At 40.7% G+C, this 24,597-nt stretch overlaps 2 protein-coding genes across 2 annotated transcripts; both read left to right on the forward strand.

Annotated features, from left to right (window-relative positions):
- Positions 1–2,796: 2,796 nt before the first annotated feature.
- Positions 2,797–8,077, forward strand: LOC104449607 (transcription factor VIP1). The gene is made up of 4 exons (XM_010063826.3): positions 2,797–3,511; positions 3,986–4,118; positions 6,758–6,842; positions 7,509–8,077. Exons 1-4 carry the CDS (start codon positions 2,928–2,930, stop codon positions 7,772–7,774), a joined length of 1,068 nt encoding a protein of 355 aa, XP_010062128.2. The 5' UTR covers positions 2,797–2,927; the 3' UTR covers positions 7,775–8,077.
- A 1,555-nt stretch (positions 8,078–9,632) lies between these two features.
- LOC104449608 (SKP1-interacting partner 15) lies at positions 9,633–11,231 on the forward strand. Its single transcript, XM_039315768.1, has one exon. It carries the CDS (start codon positions 9,744–9,746, stop codon positions 10,932–10,934), a length of 1,191 nt encoding a protein of 396 aa, XP_039171702.1. The 5' UTR covers positions 9,633–9,743; the 3' UTR covers positions 10,935–11,231.
- The last annotated feature ends 13,366 nt before the right edge of the window (positions 11,232–24,597 follow it).

Below are 24,597 nucleotides of genomic sequence, written 5' to 3' on the forward strand. Positions count from 1 at the left end.
TAGATTCACAGGATCTCTCGTGTTCACGAGAACATCGCATTTACTAATAAGGTACCGTTCTTGGTTCCATTCGCAAACAGAAAATCTTCGAGTTACTAGATATAACCCAAACACGTTGACTCTGGATTTGTCCATGTCGGCTTAATGTTATTTCGAATCGTCCTTAGATCGAGAGGACGTTTGAATCCGTTTGATGTTATTGTAAATATTCAAATCAATAGAAGCCGAGGTGCAAGCCGATGACGCATCGACGCGGTGGTGTTAGTGTCCCCTCTGCTGCAAACAAAACAGAAAGTGGTGGAGAACTACACGATATGACCAAGCGCATGCCTTTGAATTACGCAAAGATCTCTTCTAGTGCAATTCTGAGACGATGGGATTGTCCCAAGGACGAGAGGAGAGGAGGGGAGATATGAGAATTTCCGAAAGCCACTAGAAAAAAAACCCCACTTGAAGACAATAATTACGGGAACACCACTTGAAAAATGGGGTACGGATTCCCCAAAAATGACGTGTATATATCGTATGTGGAAGAGAATGGAGGTTCAAGTGATGAATCGTATGCAAGGAAAACAAAGGTGAAACGAATATGGATACGTGCAGAGGAAAAGCTTGGGAAACATAGGGAGGACCATCTCCTCTTGAGCAACCCTTCACTCTGAGAAACCATCACACGAGATTCTTAAAATAAACATTAACCTTGTGAATTGCAATCATCCAAATAGCGGGATTCCAAGTACTCAAATGAGTGATTCAATTGTTTTTCCAGTTTTCCTTCTACCTTTTTAAGAAAACCCAACTTGAAAACTTAAACTGACAAGTGAAGGGAAGTTATATGTTTGTAAATAGCATTTAAATCTTACTTGAAAACTTAAACTGACAAGTGAAGGGAAGTTATATGATTGTAAATAGTATTTAAATCTTATAGCCAAGTGATGTAGTATGTTTGAATTTTCTCTTTTTGAGAATTAAGCTTGTGAGGAAGTGAGAGAAAGATGGCAATTGGGTGGGCTGGAGTAGCGTGTCGCGTACCCTTTCTTCACTTTGTAACGGTTGATGAGGTCCTTATGTTTGCCCCAAAGCAAATTTCTATGGCCCAACCTCGCCATCACAAAGGCATTGTGGTCTCGTTTACCTTGTTTGTCTTGTAGTTCAAGTAAATTGATTTAAACGTTCTTCTTTCTTTTTTTACTTAAATTAATAGTAATAGATGGAGAGAAGTCAAATGTATATAAAGAGCAGAAGAACCTTATAGCCAAGCGACATGATATACTTCAACATTCTTCTTTCTCTTCTCGAGAGTCGGCTTGTGAGCAAGTGCTTTGTTTCTCCATGCACGTCAATAACATAGGCGGTGGATACCATGTAAGAAGCATTCACAAAGAGAGAATGAGGGCCTCGGCAGCATTAACTTCTGCGCAGAGATGGCAACGGGGGTGGGCCGGAGAATTCAGAACGTCGTGGATTTTCTATCCATGAAAAATTATGTCGAGTATGCACCTCCCGGCTTCTGCTGCGGGCCTCGGCTAGTCCCATCACACATACACAGAGGCCCATCGATTTTCTACCCAGAAAGCCCAGTAAAGGCCCAACCCAACTATCACCCCCATCAGCTCAAAAGCCCAATGGGCCGAGGGCGTATACACTCTTCCCCTTCCTCGCGCGATATCTACGTCTGTCGGTAAACACCGCGAGCTACTCCGGCGGGTCAACACCTGCAATCATGACGGCGACTTCGACCGCAGCGCACCATCGACAAACCACGTTGAGGTCGCCGCTCGAATCGATTGCTCACGGGGAAAATCGAAAGGACGCGACTGGCGCCTCCTCCCGCCCTTCCCTCTCCCCGCTTCTTCTTCCTCCCCCTCTCCATCCACCGCAAATTTTTTTATTATTATTTTTTTAAAATCTCCATTATCTTACATTATCAGCAATGCGATTTGATTCGCCACTGCTGGCTCCGGATTTTCGAATGCTGTCGCTTTCGGAGAATTGGGGGGAACCGCAGACACGACCCCGATCGAGAGAAAGACCGCGGGATGTGACTGCGCATCCTACGTTGATTTTCTGTTCTTTTCTTTTCTTTCTCCTGCTCCGTTTGTTTTGTTTGGAGAGATGACTGTCGGGAGGGCTCGCGGGGAATCTCCGGAGGGAGAGCAGGAGGAGCGTTGATGCGGCGGTACCCGCTCCGGGAGAGGGACCGAATCGGGAGTAAATTATTGACGGTTGTTAGCAGGATTTGGTAGACGGACTGATGGGTTAGGTCGTGATGATATTATTGTTGGTTTCGCTTTGGATTTTATCACTACGCTTTTTGTTTTTCCCTTCCGGAAAGGGGTGATGCATAATAATTGGCAAAAAGGGTGCCTCGTGTCGTTTTTCACATCGAAATCCCACGATTATATAATTCTTTGCCACCTTTTATACATTCGAGTTTTTACAAATTATGTTATTTTTCGGTTATGTCTTTATGGTTTGTGGCTTACGTGGTTGCGCGATTGCTAAATTTAGTGCGATGTTTAGGTTTCGAGTACATGGTCCATCCCCTACTGTTTACAAACTAGATTAAAAATTAGTGAAACCCCTCGAGCAAGCGAATTAGAATCAAAAAGAGAAGAATAAAATAAAGATGCGTTTTTTTTTTTTTTTTTTTTTTTTTTTAAAGGGTCAAGAGAGGGAGGGGGTCAGCTTCAATCATACAAGCGTTCTCACTTCATTATCACCATCCCATCGTCCCATCATCTTTTTTAATTTCCCTCATTTTGTCAAAGTCCATCAAAACCATCTCCTACGCCACACTTGGCCCTTTCTCTCTCTCCGTCGGCGATCCCTTCTCCGCCACCCGACCACCGCCACCTAACCTCCCGCCGGCGGGGCCCGCCTCCCCCGATGGCCACGCCGCCGCAGTTCTCCGCGAAGCCCCGCTCATGGCGGCGTCGTCGGCGGCGGCCGCGGCCATGGACATCATCGAGCAGATGCCGGACACCCCGCAGCGCCACGCCTCGCACCACCGCCGTGCCCACTCCGACACCACCTTCCGCCTCGACGACTTCCTCCTCTTCGACGCCTCCGACCTCGACCTCTCCGGCCTCGACCTCCCCTCCTCCTCCGCCGCCACCACCCCCACCCCGTCCCGCGGCGGCGGTGCTGTTCCTGGCGCTGCTTCTGCTGCTGCTGCTACTTCCATGGCGGTGGACTCCGAGGACTCGTCCTCCAAGCCCTCGCCCCCGATCAACCACTTCCGGAGCCTCTCCGTCGACTCCGACTTCTTCGACGGGCTGAGCTTGACCGGCGCCGGCGGTGGGGCCGGCGGCGACGAGAGATTCGGCGCCAAGTCGGCTTCGGCGGCCTCCGAGAGGAGGGCGTTCCACAGGCACAGCAACTCGATGGACGGATCTTCGTCGGCGTCGTTCGAGCTCGACTCCTTGATGATGAGTGATGCTGCGAAGAAGGCCATGGCTCCCGACAGGTTGGCCGAGCTGGCCTTGATTGATCCTAAGAGGGCTAAAAGGTGTGCTTTAAGCTCTTTGGGTGTGCTCTCCTTTCTGTTAGCTTTGTATTGACTTTCGGTCTTTCAATGTATGAGCACATGCCAAATTATTTGCATTTGTCTGTACGAAAGTTGCGGTTGCATGATTCTCAATCTTATGGTTCGACCATATCTGGTTTCGAATCGTAGCATCGGAAGTTAGAAAACCTGGTAATTTTCGTTCTGGCGCCTTCGACCTTGCTTCTTTGCAGTTTTTTATTACGGCTGTTGGTGCCGTTGTGCTGCAAATGGTTGGAGATAGTTTTGAAATCTTTGTTTCCTACAATCATTAACAGTCTAAATTGAACTGTTTCTTAGAGCAAAATCGAAAGCTTGTCGAGTTTTAGCGGAGAATATTTGCTTTGATCACTCTTATGTTGTACTCAAGGGGGTTTATCTGAGTAAATTACTTTCTCAAATTCTCTTTTCCTTACTGGATTTATTCATGTTGAGTAGGATTCTTGCGAACCGACAGTCTGCAGCACGTTCGAAGGAGAGGAAGATACGATACACAAATGAGCTTGAGAGGAAGGTGCAGACACTTCAGACAGAAGCAACCACTCTCTCTGCTCAGGTCACGCTGCTACAGGTATGGAGGTTGGCTTTCTGTTGTTGAGGTGGTGGGGGAATATGGGTTTTGGGGTTTATCTAACTCGGTGGCCTGGCTTCTTCTTAGTCAAATCCTATCATTGTTTCACCACACTTGAATCTTCTCTTACAATTTGATTATATTCTACTAGAAGAAGGTGAATAAAAGAATTACCCGTGTAAAACTCTACTATAGAAGACTAAATGCCAAGGATGCAAAAGAAAGGATTAAACTAAAGACGATAGAGCATGTCCAAATAATGACACCATAGCTTGAATTCATTGTGGTGTGGCTGTTTCTGATCTGGAGGATTACTCTAATTTATAGTGACCTGTTCATCTACATGTTCAAATTTATACCTTCAGTTAGGCTGGATTTTTGTTGGTAATCGATATGCATTAAGATGAATTGCATTTTATTATTAGTTTTATAGTTTTTATACCTAAGCTAGTCAACAAAACTTCGTGCAAAGGAATTTCCTGAAGCTGGTGTGGCAGATTCACGTCGTTCCTGTGTTTTCTTGTAAGACTTCAGTTCTATAATATAATCTCTTCTTTGATACTCAAAGGCCATAGCAAGTAATAACACGTGCTGTGAACATCTATTGGAGTAGATTGATTCTTCTAGTTGTATATGTCGAAAGTAGATATTTCCATATAATGGAGTAAAAAATTTAATTGGCAAAACAGCATCTATGGCCAGAAAGAAAAGGGCACAAAAGGTAAGGATGCTTTTACACGGAAGAGCAGAACGTAGCTTTGGAATATTTCTGGGTTCCACTTTATTATAGTTGCTTGATTATGTATTCAGAAATGTGAGTTATAGCTACCTCAGAAAGTCCAGCATGATTCCTGAGTGGGTTAATAGTCGTAACGTTGGACCTGTCTGAACCAAAAGATTATGCCTTTTTAAATATGATAGTTTCCTCTTACCTTATCTCTGTAAAAGTTTCCTCTTGACATTACCTGTTCATTCCCATACTTGCCTCTACATTTTTTTTTTTGCATCTTAAATTTTGAGGTCATAATATGTGGGATGTGGTTCTATGCAAGCGAACCAATGGAATTGAGAAAAAGTTAAGTGGCATCCGAATGTTGCAACCACTCCATTTTGTTTGTTACTACTTTGATTTGGTTTGATCATGACTTCTTGCTAACATTTTCATTTTGGCTCTGAACTGTATATCATGTTGGCCAAAATCAGTCGTTTCTCTTCTTTCAAATAAAGAAAAAGTAACATCAGTTGTTGCCAGCAAACATCAATCACCCAGTTGCCCTAGTACCCTTGGAGGGTACCCCCTAAGAATATCTTATCCTTTCACAATTCTTCAAAGAAGTGCAAAAGAAGAACTTCTGCCCCTTTCCTGCAGGCAGAAAGGGATAAACTAACGACCAACCCAAAAAGAAAAGATTGATATGCAAGATGTTGACGGAACTATTCTAAGTAGTAATTATCATTCCCAAACAGGTATGATTTGAAGAGCCATGAACCAGAATTTTTAATTAAGGATGGCGCATTAGTTGGTAATATAAGTTGAAGCTCTAGTAACTGATATGCCTGATGTACCACCACTGTAAATGTGTTATTAAGATGTAACAGAACATAAATTCTTCATCTCTCGCCAGGCTCCATAAAATATCTCATTATTAGCAAATAGAGGAATGTTATTGATGGACTTGTTGTTTGGCATGAGGGTATCAAGAGACATAAGATGATTAGGTGTAGTATTTCCCTTAAGCTTAGATGGGATAAGTCCTTATGAATATATTGTTCAGCTTAGCTGCCTACTTTCCTGTGTTTCCTGAAAATACTTGCAACTGTTCGGTCTGGTGGTCTTTGAGGAGGGTGAGATTAAATATGAGGTATGGTATCCTCTTTGAGGAGGATAATATAATTTGTAGCCTTATAAGATTGGTATTGTTCATTCTAAAGTTCAAATCTTGTCAGAGTTTTACTGCAAAAAGTGTAGCTCATTTAAAAAGAGACTTTCAAGTGTGGCAACTCATTTTTTGTAATTTGAGTACTTCATTATCTTCATTCTTGTTATCATTTATGCTGTCTATTCTGTGCTATGTTCTACGCTGGTTCTTTTTGTAGCTTGGATAGAGCTTGTTAAAGACCAAGGACTTTACCCTTTTGGGTTTTGTGTCGTCACAAATTTCTTCATTTTTCACTTAGCAGGATGTCAATACTTTTTCCTACCAGACTGGGGCTTGGCAACTGATTACTTATGCTGAGCTCCTTTTTGGAATTAAACGATAGTTGGAATGAATAAGTCCTGGGGCTTGTTCCTTGTCTATTTTACCTGATGGTGTAATGCTTGAGTCTTTAGTTCATCTTGTAAAAGGCATCACTGACGTTGAATCTGTCTTAATTAGTCCTCATGTATTCCTGACTCACTAATCTAACCCTGCACAAGTATTACTGTAAGCAGAGTTAATAATGTTTTGAAGAAGGCTAATGTGCAGGACCTCATTTAATTTGATGCAGAGAGATGCTACTAGTCCTTCTGTATTCCTGACTCACTCCACTTCGGCCTTTATCCTGTTAAACCTAACTTTGCACAAGTATAACTGTAAGCAGAGTTAATAATGTTTTGTGGAAGGCTAACGCGCCAGAACCTCATTTAATTGATGCAGAGAGATACTACTGGGTTGACGGCAGAAAATAAGGAACTCAAACTGAGGTTACAGGCTATGGAGCAACAAGCACAACTGCGAGATGGTATTTTCCCTTTTAACTCTGTATCCAGTACCAAACATGAAGGTGTTGGATGTGCAGTTATCTATCTCAAATTAAAAAACTTCCAAACTTAAACAAAGGATGATTGAAATCTTCATTAAATTTTAATAGGCTGGCTAGCCATATAGTCACGCATTCAATGCATTTCTCAGTATACAACTGATTTAAATTAATCATTCGACTTTTTTGGAATTCCTAATTAACTAATTAGGTTCACAATCGTGCATGTCTCGTATTTCCATCTTGTACTTAGAACGCAGGTACTGAAATGCAGAGATTCCTGCTAAAAAAAGTCAAATACTGAAATTGTACTACTGAAAGATTACATCTTCAAAGAGTCATTCTTTCCCCCCCGGTTATATATAATTGCAAACTTGAAAACCAAATTAGAATAGTTAAGATAAATCAACCGAAGTTTGTAATTATTGGTCTCATGGATTGCACAAGTTAAGCTCTTAGCAGGCATTCCCTAGACTCTTCCTTCATAAGCAACCATCCTTTAGGCCGGACATAAGTTTACAATGTTATACAGGGATTCTTCGCTGACATCTGGTTATAAATTTATGGTCTGTCTTATTTCTCCAGTTTTGGGTGTGTTGCTTCATAGCGTTTCCGTTTGAATTGCTTTCTTCTTTCCTGGGCTTGCAGCTCTAAATGAAGCACTGAAGGAGGAAGTCCAACGGCTTAAAATAGCTGCAGGCCAGATGCCAGCAGTCAACGGTGCTCCTTTTGGAGGGCCAATCCCTCAATTTTCTGCTCGCCAGCCACCATTGCATCAGTTTGGTGGTGGCCCGAACCGCCACCAGCAGCAGCAGCAGCAGCAGCAGCATATGCAGCAGTCTTCCACCAATGGGCAGACTCGCAATGGACAGCCCCACCCAAGCTTTTTAGACTTTAACCCTAGGATTCAGTAACATGTAACTTGTGAGAGAACCTTTTAGATGGGTCTCGATTAGTAGGCGATGAAGTTTTAACATATACGGGTTTGGGTTTCTCATATTTATGTATAGGATCATGTAGTCAGTCGACGATGCAGTTGGCGGTATGTTCTTCAGCTGTTGTTACTGTAGGAGTAAACGGGTGGAAGGCGTGGTGATAATATAGAGCACTTTATATTCGGGTCGAACCATGAATCAGCGGGCAAGAACCTCACCTAATGTTGTGATGAATTAGCGATTACGGTCTGTTTTAAATGTCATAGTTGTCGATTATGTTAAGATCCGTTGTCCTTTTCTCGAACTGGCTTTCTGGTTTATCCCGTTACATTACGAGTCCGGATCGAGACATCGTTGCTCGGCATCGCCATATGGAGGGTTCCTCCGTTTCAATGAAACTCCCCAAAACCAATGAATATTGCCTGAATGTTTTGGATGTTTAGGGGTGAGTTTCCTCCCGACTTCATGGAGATTACTCGTCTAGACCGTGTTTGGGCAATTTCCTGCTGCCTTCGCGGATGATGCGGTGCGGCCATAAAGTTTGACTTTCTTGGTTGGCGTGATCAATGAATTTGGGCGAATACTCTCCCCGAAGTACGGTCCTGTACCGGGGTCTACTTCAAAACGTGGGCACCCGTGGGATCGAGATAATCGGCGATTGCGGCGGATAGGATCGACTTGGATCCGGCGAGTCCTCCCAATCAATCTTGATGTTGTGGATCGTGAGTGAATGCGGATATCGCTTTCTGGCCCAGAAAGGGGAAAGAACCCGACTCTAGAATGATGAGTGTGTTGAACCGACCCATGAGCCAAGGTACAAATAACCATTTAATTGGTCAAATTTAGGAATGATTTTAGGTGCTCTAAATGTATGTAAGCTCGATGCATCCTAGCCTTTGATTTGAGCAAAGTATGATTCTCGTGATCTAATGATTGACTAGCATTAGGTTCATATACAACCAGTTTAGTGACTTTATGAAGCAAGGTAAGATGCAGTGAACATGGAAAATCCATTGCGCATGCTATGATAATAGTTGGTATGTTATAGATTTGTTAAACAGGTGGCCCGGGTGGAATTTGAGTCAACTAAAAACAGTTTGATTCAAATTGATTTAATTCTATACAATACAAATTTAGTCATTTATATCGACCTCATTCATATATGACTCAACCCATATTTCTAAAATATATCTATATTTAACCAAGTTTAGGAAAATTCATACTTTGATTAAGGTGAAAAGATAGGGTGAACAAGTGTGAAATCGAATTATAGTAAAATGAAGCAAGTTGAAGAGACAGTCATAAAGGTTTTTTTTTTTTTTTTGTCAACATAAATGTAAGTCGAGTTTAAGTAAATTATAAACTCCCAATATTCATATTATCTTAAATTTTATCATTTTAAATCTATTAATGATCCATTTATTGAATTATGATTAACTCATATAACAATCCGACTTATCAAATGTGAATTAAGAAAAGATTTTATGACATATTTTGTCGGGTCTAGCACGTAATGAATAATCATATTCTAAACATGCTCAACTTTTCTTTTAGTAGAAAGAGAATTTACAAGTATGATACGGTGGCGCCACCTCATATAATAGTGTTATCTTTTTTTCTAAGAAAATAATTTCCTTTTTTTTTTTTTTTTTTTTGGGAGATGCGTAGTGAGCACTGGATCGGGATCGCAATTGGGATGAATCCAATCAATTTTTAAAACTCCGAGGCGAAAAATTGCACAGAAGAAGAAGAAAAAGAAGAGGAAGAGGAAATCTTCAGATTACAGTATTTCATCATTTTGAACGACCTTGTCATTTTCTATAAAAGACTAGAAAGAAAAAACGCGAAAATACGCCTACGACCTCTGCAGCTCTGAAATATTCTCTCTCCTCTCTCTCTCGCTTTCTCTCTCCTGTGTGTGTGAGACTCAGTCCAAGGAGCGGCGGCCATGGACGACGACGAGGGCGCGCCGCCGCCGATCTACCGGCTGCCGGAGGACACCCTCCACCAGATCTTCGCCGCCCTCCCGCTCCGCCAGATCATCGTGTGCCGATCCCTCTCCAAGTTCTTCCTCCAAACCCTCACCTCCCCTCCCTTCCTCCGCCTCATCTCGCCGCTCTTCCCCCTCCGCCTCCTCGCCCTCCGCCCTCCCCACCACCACCACGGCCACGGCCACCACGGCCACCACGGCCACGGCCACGGCCACCACGGCCACGTGGCCACCACCTCCTCCCCTCCCCTCCTCTACGCCTTCGACCCGCGCGACAACCTGTGGCTCCGCTTCTCCCTGTCCTTCCTCCCCTTCCGCTCCCTCCACCCCGTCGCCTCCTCCCTCGGCCTCGTCTACCTCTGGGGCGACTCCTCCGCCGACGACTCCCCCGACGCGGCCAAGTCCCTCGTCGCCTGCAACCCCCTGACCCGCCGCTACTCCGTCCTCCCCCAGCTCGGCTCCGCCTGGTCCCGCCACGGCTCCGTCCTCGTTGACTCCGCCAACCGCGTCATGGTCCTCACCGAGCTCGCTGCCCTCTACTTCACCGGCTCCGGCTCCGGCTCCGGATCCTCCACGCGGTGGCTCAAGTTCTCCTCCAACCTGCCCTCCAAGCCCCGCAGCCCCGTCCTGGCCTCCGACGCCGTCTACGCGCTCTGCGACATCGGGTCGCCGTGGAGGAGCCAGTGGAAGCTCTTCTCTTGCTCGCTCAGGACTCTGAAGTCGGCGCACCACTGGATCAGGCTGGAGAAGCACGAGTGGGGTGACGTGTTCGACATATTGAAGCGGCCGCGCCTCGTGAAGGGCACCGAGAACAATATCCTGATGGTGGGCGGATTGAAGTCCTCGTTCGCGCTGAACGCTTCCTGCTCGACGATCTTGATTCTGAGGCTGGATTTGGAGACGCTGGAGTGGGAAGAGGCGGGGCGGATGCCCGTGGAGATGTTCCAGAGCTTCGCGGAGTCGAGCAAGTTCAAGGTGTTCGGAGGTGGGAACAGGGTGTGCTTTTCGGGGAAAAGGGTCGGGAGATTGGCGTTGTGGGATTGCCTTGACAAGAAAGCGGAGTGGAGGTGGATAGAGGGCATTCCGGCGCATGGGGACGGTTTCTGCAGAGGGTTTGTGTTCGAGGCGGGGCTCACTGAGTTGCCTTGATCAATCGGTCAGTGATTGTGTACCGGTTTTGCATGTGAATGCTCATTTGAGGCCGGTAATGTTTGACAATCATGCGAAAAATCATTTTTCTTGCTGTTATTGTTATTGTTGATAATGTTGTTGTATCAGTGGAATTTACTTGTCGACTTGTCTTCTTGTTAAGTACTTTTTTAATTGTCCATCAGGTCTTGCCATTTAAATCGGAGAAAATGCTTGAATTGTAATGGGTCAGTTGACGAATTTCGATCAAACTCACTGACTAGCTGATATGCATCTTGAGATTTCACTTTTGAGCTTGGGTGTTTCTAGTCCCGGATGATGTGGGTGGCTTGGTGAGCCTAGTGCATTAGGATCTATGATAAATGCAGAAGATGGAACTAAGAAGAATGTGAGAATGGGGGAAAAGGATTGATAGAGATGAGAATGTCTATTAAACTGTCCAAGTCGGTGCTTTCTAGTGAGAGTTGGCTATATTGGAAACTATGATGCTTGGCCATTAGTATAGTGGCAGTAATTATGACAGACTAGAAGGTGGAGTAAGAATATAGTACAAAAATTGGGATTTGCTCAATCTCCTGTTCCTTTTTGCGATGAACAAGTGTAACCGGGTTATATTAAATAGGTCTACCAGGCAAACTCCCTATGTTTTTAACAGCATGGCAGCACTGTTGGGCACTGATGAAGCAAATGTTGTATTGCCCCTCATTTTCAGTTTCTCTTCCTTTTTGCCATACTAAATGAGAGACCTTAGTAAAAATTGTCTTTACTGTTCAATTGTCCTTCTGAATTAATGAATGATATGAGTGAACTCCTTTCAGCTTATACTTCTTGGTGGCAGTATTGCTTCTCCCAATGAAGGGCCAGCCTTAGGCCCCTAGCTAGATCTTTGCCATTTGGGCGGGAAACTTGTTACTTCTGGGGAGATTGTGCTCTACAGGTTTGAGATTAGAGCTCTTTGTTGCTACCCCCGCTATTTAATTGCAGATAACTCCAGTGAAAATTTATTTTTTTACAAATTTGAGAACATGGGAAGATAGGGATCACAGGGAATTGGATTGTGGATTGGATGGAATTACAACTGTTTGTGTATGTATAGACATGTTTCGCAATTGCAAATTAGTTGAGGGAAAAGGATCTATGTTATGAATTCTCTTTACATTCCCCGTTCCGTTGAAAGTGTTTGTTATTAGAAGGATGGGAAAGAATTGTTGCCTAGAAAGTATCTTTTTCTGTCCACTTGAAAGTATTAATTTTTTGTGAAACAACAAGGCCCTAGTGGAAACACAAGTGTTCCTTTTAGTATATCTCTATTTTTTTTTTTATGAAGTAAATAGAAAAGAAAGAAAAGGGACACAGGTGTAAGGAAAGGCAGGAACACCAAACTCCAATTTCCAACCAGTTACTTGCTTATAGAGAGCCAGGGCAATCAACAGTTAGTTCCCCTAGTTTGTTTTGCAACCAGATGAATCTAAATAATGAAACTGGAAAGGAGGGATCCACCAATGTCAGCTCCCCTTCAAATGTAAACATAGCTAAGGTCTAAGGGCTATATGTCGAATTGTTTTTCAGTCTCTTACCTGCATGGATAATTGCTTGGGAGATTGTTTATCTCAGGTTTAGGGAATATCCACATTTGAGCTATTGGTAAGCTTTTATTAACCCTAAATCCTGCTTTACAGGCAGTTAGTGGCAGTTCTTCCTTCTTATTCTTCTCCTGTGAAAAGCTTCATGTTTATATTTCCTTAGTATTTTTGGTGGCAAAGCTGCATTAGGAGCTTTCTCTAAGAAAAAACTGTTGTAAATTTCTTACTGTTTTGTGCATATCTCCTTTGCTTGTTGTTAAAAGGAATGCACATAGCTAGTTGAGCATTTCTTACTATATTTGATATCGTCTGACTTATTTGCTTAGCTCATTCTGTATGTGCGACATCCTTAAAGTCCGGAAAGGATTAACATGTATCAAACGCTTCCACTATGCTTACACGCGAAAGAGATTTTACAGGCTGGTTAACTTAATCCTGGCAATAATGGAAGAAAATTGTACTTCTTTTTTAACAAATATGTCTTATTTTGTCCCCATTACTACTTCATTTGTATCACCTTTGACATGTCGAACAGCATCATTTCCAGTGCTAGGTATTGCTTTTGTCTGAAGTATAATAGCCTCTCTTGTTACCTCACTCTAGAACTCTCGGTCTCCCTCTGCGGTCTTCCCTGTACCCTGTCCTATATCTCATGCTTGCAGAAAATGAATTGAGTCCATGATTTCTAATCTTCTTTCTGTAGAAATGCCTTCCAATATTCTTTTCTTGCACGGTATGTTTAGTATTCCACTCAGCTTAAAGGTCTTGCCCCTTGTCATGAACTTCTCTTTACTGAGGTTTTGATGCATATATAGGAACTTAAAGAAAGTGTGAAGGAGGAAGTTGGATTAGTACTTGCCTTTAAGAACAAAGAGTTGGTTAGATATTTTAACGAGCGCTCTACTTGTGCATTGGTAAATAGAAATAAGATCCGTATGGAATAGAAATTTTAGAGTGAACAGAAAAATTTGACAGCAGACGGCTTCATTTTAGGTAATGTTGTTCTCCCTGTGCATTGGAGTCATTTACTCATGTGTCTTTCTACTTTGGGTGGCCAGTACATGTTTCCTCTGAATTTATGAGGTATCAGCTCACATTGTGCAGTGGCCAAGGAGATCGTGCTTGTTCCGATGCTTCACATTGGATCTCCATAAGGTTTATGTGATTGGTGTGGACTAATTTTTACATAACCCTTCAGAACCTCAGAATGTTCAGATTCTTGAGAATCAATTCTTATTCTTGAATCTAATTGCTTTCACATTGCACATAAGGAGTGTAGGTTTGCTTGGAACTTACTATTTGTTCCTACCGGTAGCGGGTAGAAATGTTGTGATGGTTGAACGAAATAAAGCTCTTTTTTTAGCATCAAGTGAATTTGCTTAATGTAGTTTGCTACCAAATGGGATATTAAATGCAAACTTCAGACATTCTACCAATATTTTCTACATCAGAAATGCTCGAGACTTAGCAATTAATTGCCCCCTGTTGACCTTTGTCATTGTAGACTTTGACAGGGAGAAACTGTACAGTGTGCTGGGTTTTGATATGAAATCTGGGATATTTTGAGAGGGTCGGTAACAATCTGGATTTTGTTGGCTGGCATGTCTATGTTGCCAAAGAATTCATAGATACGTACGCAGTAGATCAACATTGTCGTGCTAAAGAACAATTTGCACGTAACGAAAGTTTCTCCAGGCATTTTATATCTCTTCTTCATGCACGAGTTCTTGGCGAAGCGCATGATCTGAATTCGGGATCTACCCTTTTGTGATTCATTTTAGAACTGCAAATCTTCGAGGATGGTTTTTGTGAATCCGGGGATTACACCCTTTTTGTTTCTTCCATTTTACATGCACCATTAGGACGGTCCTGGGTTACATTATTTACCATTCTACGTAGTATTTTTGCAGTAATTTTTCCAATGTTGAGAACGAGAGCACGAGAGAAATGGGAACACAAGTAGTGCTGTTTGTTAAATTGCTAAAGGGAGGAGAGAGGAGGTTGAAACTTCATCTTACGTATAGAATAACCAAGTCTTTTACAAAAGACAAAATACATAACATAAAATACACCATAACTACTCATGTTCTGCATAAAGCATTTACCCCACTAACACCTAAAAACTAGGATAATCAACACACATGACTCCACTAACTTTAATAATTGAAAAACCAAATCAGCAATACGTGCAAAAGGAAATAACTATTATATCAATAATCCCTCCCTTAGACTGATGTTTGCTAACATTCAATTTAACTTTTTTAACATGCAAACACCTAGTAAACTTCTAAGCTTCACAAATGACTCTATCTTTAGGGCCTTGAATATATCAGCAACTCGATCTTCACTCCTGCGGTAAATTAGATCATTTGTTCCATTATTGCTAAGATCTCTCAAGAAATAAAACTTCACATCAATATGCTTGCTTCTTCCATGTATTTTTCACCGTGCAAACATATAGTAAACTTCTGAGCTTCACAAATGACTCCACCTTGAGGGCCTTGAATATATCAGCAATTCGATCTTCATTCCTGCATTAAATTAGATCACTTGTTCCATTATTGCTAAGATCTCTCAAGAAATAAAGCTTCACATCAATGTGCTTGCTCCTTCCACGTAACACCGGATTCTTGAAGAGTTTTATTGCTGATTATTGTCACAAAAATTTTTAGTAGGTCCCGGTTGCTTGAATTGTAGCATCTCAAGAATTCTCCTTAGCCAAATAGCTTGACAAGCACTAGCTGTTGCAGCAACAAATTCAGCTTCTGTACTTGACAATGTGACAATTGGTTGCTTCTTGAATGATTACGAAATAGCACATATTCCAAACATAAAAGCATAACCCGAATGCTCCTCCTATCATCTTGATCTCCTGCATAGTCACTATCAATAAATCTCAACAAATCGGACTTTTCACCATTCTTGTAAAATAGCCCAAAGTCTCTAGTTCCATGCAAGTAACGAAGGATTCTCTTGGCAACTAACAAATGCATTTGTGTAGGATTCTCTATATATCTACTAATTAAATTCACAGAATACATTATGTCTGGTCTTGTTGCAGTTAAATATATCAAACAGCCCACAATTTGTTTATAAAGTGTGCTATTAACCTTCCTCCCTTCACGATCTTTGTATAACTTTAAGTCAAACTCAATTTGGAGTGTTTACGGGATTACAATCGTTCATCCGAAACCTGTCTAAAATTTCTCCCACATATTTTTTTGAGAAATAAAGATTCCATCATCCGATTATGCCACTTCTATGTTAAGGAAGTAATGCATCATACCAAGATCAGACATTTCAAACTCAACCATCATAGATTTCTTGAATTTTTCAAACATGCCATCACAACTTCCAGTAAATATAAGATCGTCAACATACAAGTAGACAATAAGCATTTTTTCTTTATCTCTAATCTTGACAAAAAGCGTATGCTCATAAGGACATTTTGAAAAATCAACTTTAAGAAAATAAGTTTCAATGCGACTATACCAAGCCCGAGGGGCTTGTTTTAGCCCATAAAAAACTTTCTTCAATCTATAAACTTTATGCTCATTTCCAATCTTGACATAACCAGGGGTTGCTCGACAAATACCTGTTCCTCCAAGTACTCATGCAAGAATGCCGATTTGACATCTAATTGGAATATAGGCCAAGAATTATGTGCTGCCAATGCAACCACCAATGTGATCGTGTCATGTCTCGCAACTGGAGAAAAAACCTCTGTATAGTCGATTCCATATTGCTGCTTGTATCCCTTGGCTACTAAACGTGCTTTATATTTGTCAACTTCACAATTTTCCTTTAGTTTTGTTTTAAAGACCCACTTTACACCAATGGTTTTTGTCCATCCGGAAGATCAAATAACTCCCAAATATCATTTCTTTCAATGGAATTAATTTCATCATCTATCGTTTTTCTCCGTTTTTCTTCTTTGACAGCACTCTCAAAAGTTGTAGAGTCATAGTCTCAAAAGTTGTAGAGTCATAGTCTGAAAATAAGGCAAAGTGAGTAATTGAATCTCCAATTCCAGTTACCTCATAATCTTCCATCCAAGCAGGCTTTCTTCTAACACGGCGAAAAGATTGGACTTCTTCTTCATTGACTTCAGCGCCTATTGGTGAAATTCCAGCAGTTGTAGAAGTTGTATTTGATGAATTTTGGGGCATATAAGGTGCTGAAATTTGCTCATGTTCAGCATCATTGTCATAAAGAACTTGGGTAGGCTACTGTCTATTCCAATCCCAAGTATTCTCTTCATTGAAAACAACATTCCTACTAGTCACAATCTTCTTTGTTAGTGGATTGAATAATTTATATGCTTTGGATGCTTCACTTACACCAAGAAAGACACATTTTTCAGCATTGTCATCAAGTTTCTTCCTTTTCACATCCGGAACGTGGGCATATGGGATGCATCCAAAAATTCTCAAGTGATCTACAGCTGGTCTTCTTCCACTCCAAGCCTCTTCAGGTGTCATATTCTGAACAGCAAAAGTTGGACTTCTGTTCAAAACATGAATACTCCAATTTACTACTTCTGGCCAAAAAGTCTTTGGAACTCTTCCTTTTGCCAATAAGCTTCTCACCATGTTGAGAATGGTTCTATTCTTTCTCTCAAATACACCATTCTGTTGTGTATATGCAGCAGTAAGCTATTTTCGAATGCCATGCTCTGCACAAAAAACTTCAAATTCTTTGGAGCAATATTCACCACCACGATCTATTCGAAGAGTTTTAATAGTTTTTCCTGCTTCATTTTCAACACGAGCTTTGAAGCTTTTAAATGTGGGAAAAGCTTCTGATTTTTCTTGTAAAAAATAAACCAAAGTTTTTCTGGAAAAATCATCAAGTAATTAAGTATCTTTTACTTCCATTAGAAGATGGGTTTATAAGACTACAAATATCTGAATGCACCAGCTGCAAAACATCATTTGCTCTCCATGACTTTTCTTTTGAAAATTGAGAACGATGCCGTTTGCTAACAACACATTCTTCGCAGACTTGGGAAGGAACAGTAATTTGATGAAGACTTGTCATCATGTTTTTCTGTTTGAGGGTCTTCAATCCACCAAAACTCAAGTGACCATAGCGAAAATGTCATAGCCATGATGGATCTTTCTTTTTCAGCCATCAAACAAGATTGCATATTTTCAATCTTTAATGGAAAGAATCTATTTGAACTCATAGAAACAACTGCAATAACACTTTTAACAGAATCATAAATTTCACAGACACTCCTCTGAATGGTGATTATATAACCCATTTTCTTATAATTGGCTAGCATTCAATAGGTTACTTTTCAAGTCAGGAACATACAATAACACTTTTAATACATTAGAGATCGTTTCCACAAAACCATTTGTGGTTCTTATCTTAATATTACATTTTCCCATCACTTTCACAGTAGAATGATCCCTAAAACTCACAGTGGAATGAAATCTTCATTTAGATGAGAAAAAGAAGACTTACTTCCACTCATGTGGTTACTGCAATCTGTATCCACATACCAAATATCTGATTCACGCTTCTTTTCATCTTGAACAGCCATCAACAACGTTTCTGCTTCCTTTTCTTCAACAAAATTTGAACTCTCTGCCTTTTCTTTATTATTAGGCAGCCTAGTATAACATTCAGATGCATAATGACCAAATTTATAACATCTAAAACACTCAACCTTAAATTTGTTAGGATTTCGTGCTTTGCCTTTGCCTTGAAATTGGTCATTGTTGGCTTTGAAATTCCTGCCAACATCTCTATTTCCTCGATCTCCCCTCCTCTACCTCTACCCCTTCCTCTGAAATTGTTAGAATGAGTATTGGTAGAAGCCTTCAATGCTTGCTCCTCTACTTGTTGAACTTCTGTTCATCTCCTGTTTATGGACCAATAAGGAGCTTTGCAATTCATCAAGAGAGAGCGCATCTATGTCTTTCGACTCTTCAATTGAGCAGACAATATAATTAAACTTTGATGTCAAGGAATGCAAAATCTTCTCCATAATGGTGACATCGTCCATCTTCTCGCCATGGAATCGCATCTTATTGCTAATCTCCATTGTTCTGGCACAATAACTAGTGACAGATTCTCCATATTTCATCGCTAATGTCTCAAAATCTTTTCTCAAAACTTGAAGCTGTACACGCTTCACTCTAACAGAGCCTTGATATTTATTTTTCATAGAATCCCAAATATTCTTGGAAGTTTCTTTGCAAAGAATAGTCTCCAGGATGAGACGATCAATAGCCTGAAAAAAATAATTTTTTACCTTCAGGTCCTTCAACTTTCTAGCTTCCAATTCTGCTTTCTAGGATCTGTCAAAGTCATGCCTACTGGCGGCTCTTAAATTCCAGATTCGACAACCGAGCAATACTCCTTTGATCATAAAAAATTCTCCATCAGCATGCTCCAATGGTCATAGTGACCATCAAAGCGTGGAATTGCTGGTTGAATAAAATTGTCGGTGGCCATTGGAAATATTGCTACTATAATTTTTTCACGAAAGTATCTCACACCTCTAAACCTTTTTTTTTTTTAACTCTCTCACACTTCTCTCTGGCTCTGATACCACTGTTAAATTGCTAAAGGGAGGAGAAATGAGGCTGAAACTTCATCTTACGTACAGAACAACCAAGTCTTTTACAAAAGACAAAATAAATAACGTAAGACACACCATAACTACCCATATTTTGCATAAAACATTTACCCCACTAACACCTAAAAAAACTATGATAACCAACACACATGACTCCATTAACTGTAATAACTGAAAAACTAAATCAGCAACACGTGCAAAAGGAAATATCTATTATATCAACATTGTTTCCCCGCGATTATGTTATACAGTAATTCGAGAGTGAAACGTTAGGTGAAGTTTGTTCTATTATTTATCTTTTTGCAAAATGAGAAAATATTCAGTGATTTAGGAGCGTCGCACTAGCAACTGACGTGGTGTGTTACTCTGATCTAATTGTAGATCGAGTCCCAATCTTTCTCTTCCTATAGTCACAAAATTAAAATTCTCCGTCAAACTCTCTCTTCCTCTAGCCACCTTGAATCTAATGTCCATGCCTCTTCGTGGGCTGGCCACTGCCTGGTGTTTAAGCTAAACCACTCTGATTTGGCATTGTTTGGTAAAAATGTTTGATTTTGATTTTTTGTTCCCAGGATTAGTTTGGGAACAAAATCGCGTTCGGTAAAATTTTTGTTCCCGGGAACAAATTTTTATTTTTTTGTTCCATGAAGTAGATTTGGAACGGAATAAAGAATAATAATTAAAAAAAAATTGATTCTTATTCTGGGAACAAATTTAAGAATTAAAATCAACTCTTCTTCTTCTCTTTTCTCTTCTTCTTGTCTTTTTTTTTCTTCTTCATCGACCGCCGTCCCACAATTGTTGTCTACCGCCATCGCCAGTTGCTGGCAACCGGTCCGGTGAGCTCGTTGGGGCTAGGCAAGCCTCGCGATTTAGTGAGGCTGAGCCTTGCCGGTGGCTAGGCGGGCGCCCACCCAATCCCGCTTGGCCATCGGTCGGGCCTCGTCGAATCAGAAATTTTGGACAATTATCAAACAATTTTAAATGCTTAGAAATTATTTAGGAAACGAATAAAAAAATTATTTGATTGAAATCTATTCGGAACAGAATTCTAATTGTTCTCGGAAACATAATAAAGATGAATTATTTCTGATTAAAATCTATTCTTGAGAACATAATTCTAATTGTTCCCGGAAACAGAATAAAAAAGAATTATTTTTTATTGGAATCTGTTCTCGGGAATAGAATTGTTACCAAACACGTGCTTTGTGGTTGGCTTGTCTTCCTGAGCATGGCCTCTACTTGCTCTATTTTCCTTTTTGGTATTTGAGATCCGTCCTTGATCGTCAGTAATAAGTATCTCAATCTCGCTAGTCGTGGCCATAGATGAGCCTGGTTTCAGATCTGGAAGTGTGACGCCGGTGTTGGCCGGTTCTGAGATTTGACATTTCACCAGTGGAGGTGCTGCCTTGAGAGAGAGAGTAGTGACTTAACGGCAACGATGACAGAGGAGGGAACTCTGTATGTGGTCATGGTGGCCACGGCGAGGCAATCTGATCGAGGATGGAGGTCATGGTGGTGAAGGTTGGTCGTCGCTCAATAGCCAGATTTGGTCTGCTACGATCTGCCTCGACCTCAACAGCTTTGAGCTCGAGTCCTTTGCTCGTCCACGTTAACAAATTTGCTGCTAAGCTCGGCAGCCACGGCGGGCGTGGGCTCAATGATGGAGGTTGCGGCAGCTTTGACGATCGTGACAACTAATTAATTTTTTTTATAGTAGCGAACATGTCAATTCTCAAATCGCTAAATTGCGTATATCCGATGGTTAAAAGCCATGTATATTTAACTTTAAAATATTTCTTCTCTAAAATTGGAATAGTTTTTTATTTGGGCTACTTATAGTGAGTGCCTAACCGATTGCGTTTCTTCAAGCTATCTTATTACATGCGAGGATATTTATATCAAGGGTCACGCAGCAGCATGACATAGATGTGACATTGAGGCTTATTTGTTCCATAGCAAGTTTACTATCGAAAAATATTTCCCTATTCACGACTTTTGAATTGTTTAAGAAAATGAGTTAACAGAAAAAAAAATCATAAACAATAGAAAATCCACACTTAGGGACAAACAAATAGCTTCCCCTGAGCATGAGCTCAAGACCTTGGACCTTGGTCCCCATGCTTAAATCTAAGAGTGAGCATATCATACCGAGTGAACTGAGAACTGCCTATATCAAATCGAACTAGCCGGTTCTAGGTGGCTCTCGAGGGTGTCGGTCCGGTTCCCAATTCTGGAGGAGAACCAGATTGACTATATGTTTTTTTTTTTTTTAAATAGCGACAAATCCTAAAATAACATCAAGTAAATATTTTTTGGGGGGTGAAAAAAATTTACCTAGTCCATTATCTACCATTTTGGGGGGGAAAGATTTACCTTTAGAATGCTAAAATTTGAAGGCATAATTACCAAGTAATCGGTGCCATTGGACCAAACTAGGGTGGTCAGTTCTAGTTCTAGGTCCCAAGACCGTCTAGCTAGATCTCCGATTCAATTCCCAGTTTTTGGGTGGGATTGAATTGGACCGAGAACCGATCACCCCTACTCAGTTAGATCCATAGTTGTGCTCAAATCTCAATGGCCTTGCCCACGTATCCGACTGCACTCCTGGGTTTCCCAAAGCTAGGATTGTGACCAGGACTTCGGCGGCAGGACTCAAGTCCTCAAGGCCTTCCGACGTCTGAACACGGAAGATGGATACTTGAGACAATTTTCAAATTGTATCCTCTATGATTTTTCCCGTAATAGATATCAAAAAACGACTATCTGCGTTATTTGCAAATTACGGCAAATTATGGGAAAATGTCATTTTGTTGATAAATAATTCCAGCGTGTTCTAGTCTTACGCTTACCCCAAATTGATGCGGTTTACCCTATAAAGATGGCGACATGACATGACTCTTGGACAAATCAGGTTACCTCTCAGAGTGTTGCTTAAAAAAATATGACAATGACAGGAATAATGCGAGTTCTCTATGCGATAATTATCGTCGTTGAAATCAACCGGTGACGCATGGGGAGGAATATACTTTGGAACTGTTCTCATCTTTTGTCCAATTTCTTTTGTCTTACGCCGATTTGGAACTTGTTATTGTCTTCAGATCTATGCTTCTACAAAATCAGAAAGGCGGCTGGATGTCACAGTACACCTCAAAGCGTGTTTCTACTTGGCATCAGCGTGAATTTGGGTCGAATTCGGCATCGTCGACGATGGGAATATGCTATCAGGTCAAGAGAGGGATATCTATGCACATTTAGGAGGTCTCCTGGATCGGGCTCGAAATAACTATGCAAAGGCAAATCCGACCTATGGTTCGCGTAGTTAGAATGAGCAAGAGTCATTAGGCCTTTAACAAAAGGTAAATTATCGACACCTCTCGCCGGTACTCACTGAGTGATCGGAATTCATCTCAATATCGGTTGCTATAGTCGGATCGATCGTCAAAATCGATTAGGTGAGACGTCTATTTGCAGCAGTTAAAGCGTATGGCTCAACCTAAAGGTATCGTCCATGTAGCTGCCCCCGAAATTAGATTAGGGGGACACTCAAGAAATGGCCATCACTGGAAAAGTCGAGATTGGCCCACCTCCCCCTGATCGACCCGACACGAGAAATCGTCTCCAGAAGGCCCAAATAAAGTAAAATCTTCGATCTTCCTCTTTATTACAACATGTTCATCGAACCTGTCGACAAGGGGGACAAAAGCAAAAAGTCCGAATTCTGTCTCGAACAATCTCAGATTGCCAAGTCTCGATTGGATCTGCAGGCCGCCCGTAAGAATGCCTCTTTAAATTTTTAATTTAATTAGACTCGATCGACGACGAGCGGGTGCGACCGATCTACTATTTGGCATAAATTTTCCTGTTCTAGATTCACCTGTGATGTGATTTAAAGTTTCGAACTATTTTTCGTTCGAATGATTGGACATTGAATCGGTTAATAAAACAATCCGTCTACTCACGTATTGAGCTGGACAGATTCGGACGGCTCGAGTGAGCTATCGAGCACTTTTGCTCTCATGTGAATAAGGTATCGAGTACTTTTTTTTTCTTTTTTTTTCTACATTCCACATTCAATGCTCATTGAGAGCGGCGGGCCGGCAGTCGCAACCGGCTAATCCTTCGACTACGCCGGCCATACCCTTGAGATAAGGCTAGAAAATGGGACAAACTTTCAAGTTCTCTCGAAGTTGACATTGGTGCACACTGCACATAAAAGGCTTCATTTGTCAAAATCACATTCACTGCGTTTCACACCTTTCCTGCCCATTGAGCGGATGAATGCTCTAGCGAATAATAATATTTCATTCACGTTCCCTCTTCTAGAAACCAAAAGGACATAATATAAATGTAGATCATATTCTGATTATCTAATTTTAAGCAACGTGACTCACGAATTGTATTCTAAAGTGAGAATCTCACGAAAACTCACTGTGTATAAAGAGAACGATCTCATGCGATTTTTATATGATAACTACCAACTATCCTAAAAGTTTAAATCATTAGATAAAGGCATGATTTATTATTTAAATATTTTAAATTCTCTTTCACGTTTAGTCTAGTTTTTTTACTTAGTATTAACTGTGGAAATTTAATTGGGACATATAGGGTCTAAAAAGATTCGAAATCTCCAGCTTTAATACTATGTGAGATTTTTGTAAGATCACTATTGACTCGTCTAAAGTTTAAATTGTTAGATGAAAGCGTGATTTATTATTAAAATATTCTAACAACGTATAAGCACAAAGCTGTCAACTTATGGAGCATATCCGCTTATTCTCCCTCGTCATGCACGAGTAAGCAAAATAAATATTTGCAACTGAAAATTTTGTAGTGAATGATGGGTTTAATAATTGAATAAATATAATGGGTGGTTACGAATGCAAAGGGATGCTGACCTTGAGTTTGACCGTTTAGGAATATCCACCTAAGGTTTAATAAAATATACCGGGGGTAGATGAGTTATATTTGTATCGTTTACGTAGACGCGGTTAGCAACCTTCCTAAATTTTTTTATTTCTTTTTCCTTGGAATATGAATAGAACAAAAATTCATTTGTATACATTTTTATTTCCTATAATAAATTTGTTCTCAGAAATAAATTTGAAATATAATCAAGAAATAAATAAAAAAAAAACAGTTTTTGTTCCTAAAAACAACTAAAAAATAAGTCCAATTTTTTTCTTTTCTCTTCCTCCTCTTATTCCCCTAGTCAATCGCTGGCCTTGGCAATGGTTGGTGGTTCGATGATCTCACTTATGGCTAGTGAGGCTCCCTTAAGGTTGGCGACTGGTTAGAGAAAGAAGAAGAGAAGGAAAAAAAAATATGTAATAAAACTATTTAAAAATCAAAAGAAATTATAAGTCACAAAAAAATTTGGGATTATATTAAATGCATTTCTATTTCATGAATAATTTTTTTTATAATTACTAAACCCGTTCTTTCTGCTCAAGAACTTGTTCAATGAACAAATATGAAAAATTGTTTT

Source organism: Eucalyptus grandis, chromosome 6 (genome assembly GCF_016545825.1).
Source record: "Eucalyptus grandis isolate ANBG69807.140 chromosome 6, ASM1654582v1, whole genome shotgun sequence".
Lineage (NCBI taxonomy): Eukaryota > Viridiplantae > Streptophyta > Magnoliopsida > Myrtales > Myrtaceae > Eucalyptus > Eucalyptus grandis.

Coding starts and splice junctions, on each gene's coding strand:
- LOC104449607 (XM_010063826.3), top strand. CDS start 2,928: ATGGCGGCGTCGTCGGCGGCGGCCGCGGCCATGGACATCATCGAGCAG. Junction 4,119..6,757: donor CTCAGGTCACGCTGCTACAG/GTATGGAGGTTG, acceptor TAATTGATGCAG/AGAGATACTACTGGGTTGAC. Junction 6,843..7,508: donor ACAAGCACAACTGCGAGATG/GTATTTTCCCTT, acceptor CTGGGCTTGCAG/CTCTAAATGAAGCACTGAAG.
- LOC104449608 (XM_039315768.1), top strand. CDS start 9,744: ATGGACGACGACGAGGGCGCGCCGCCGCCGATCTACCGGCTGCCGGAG.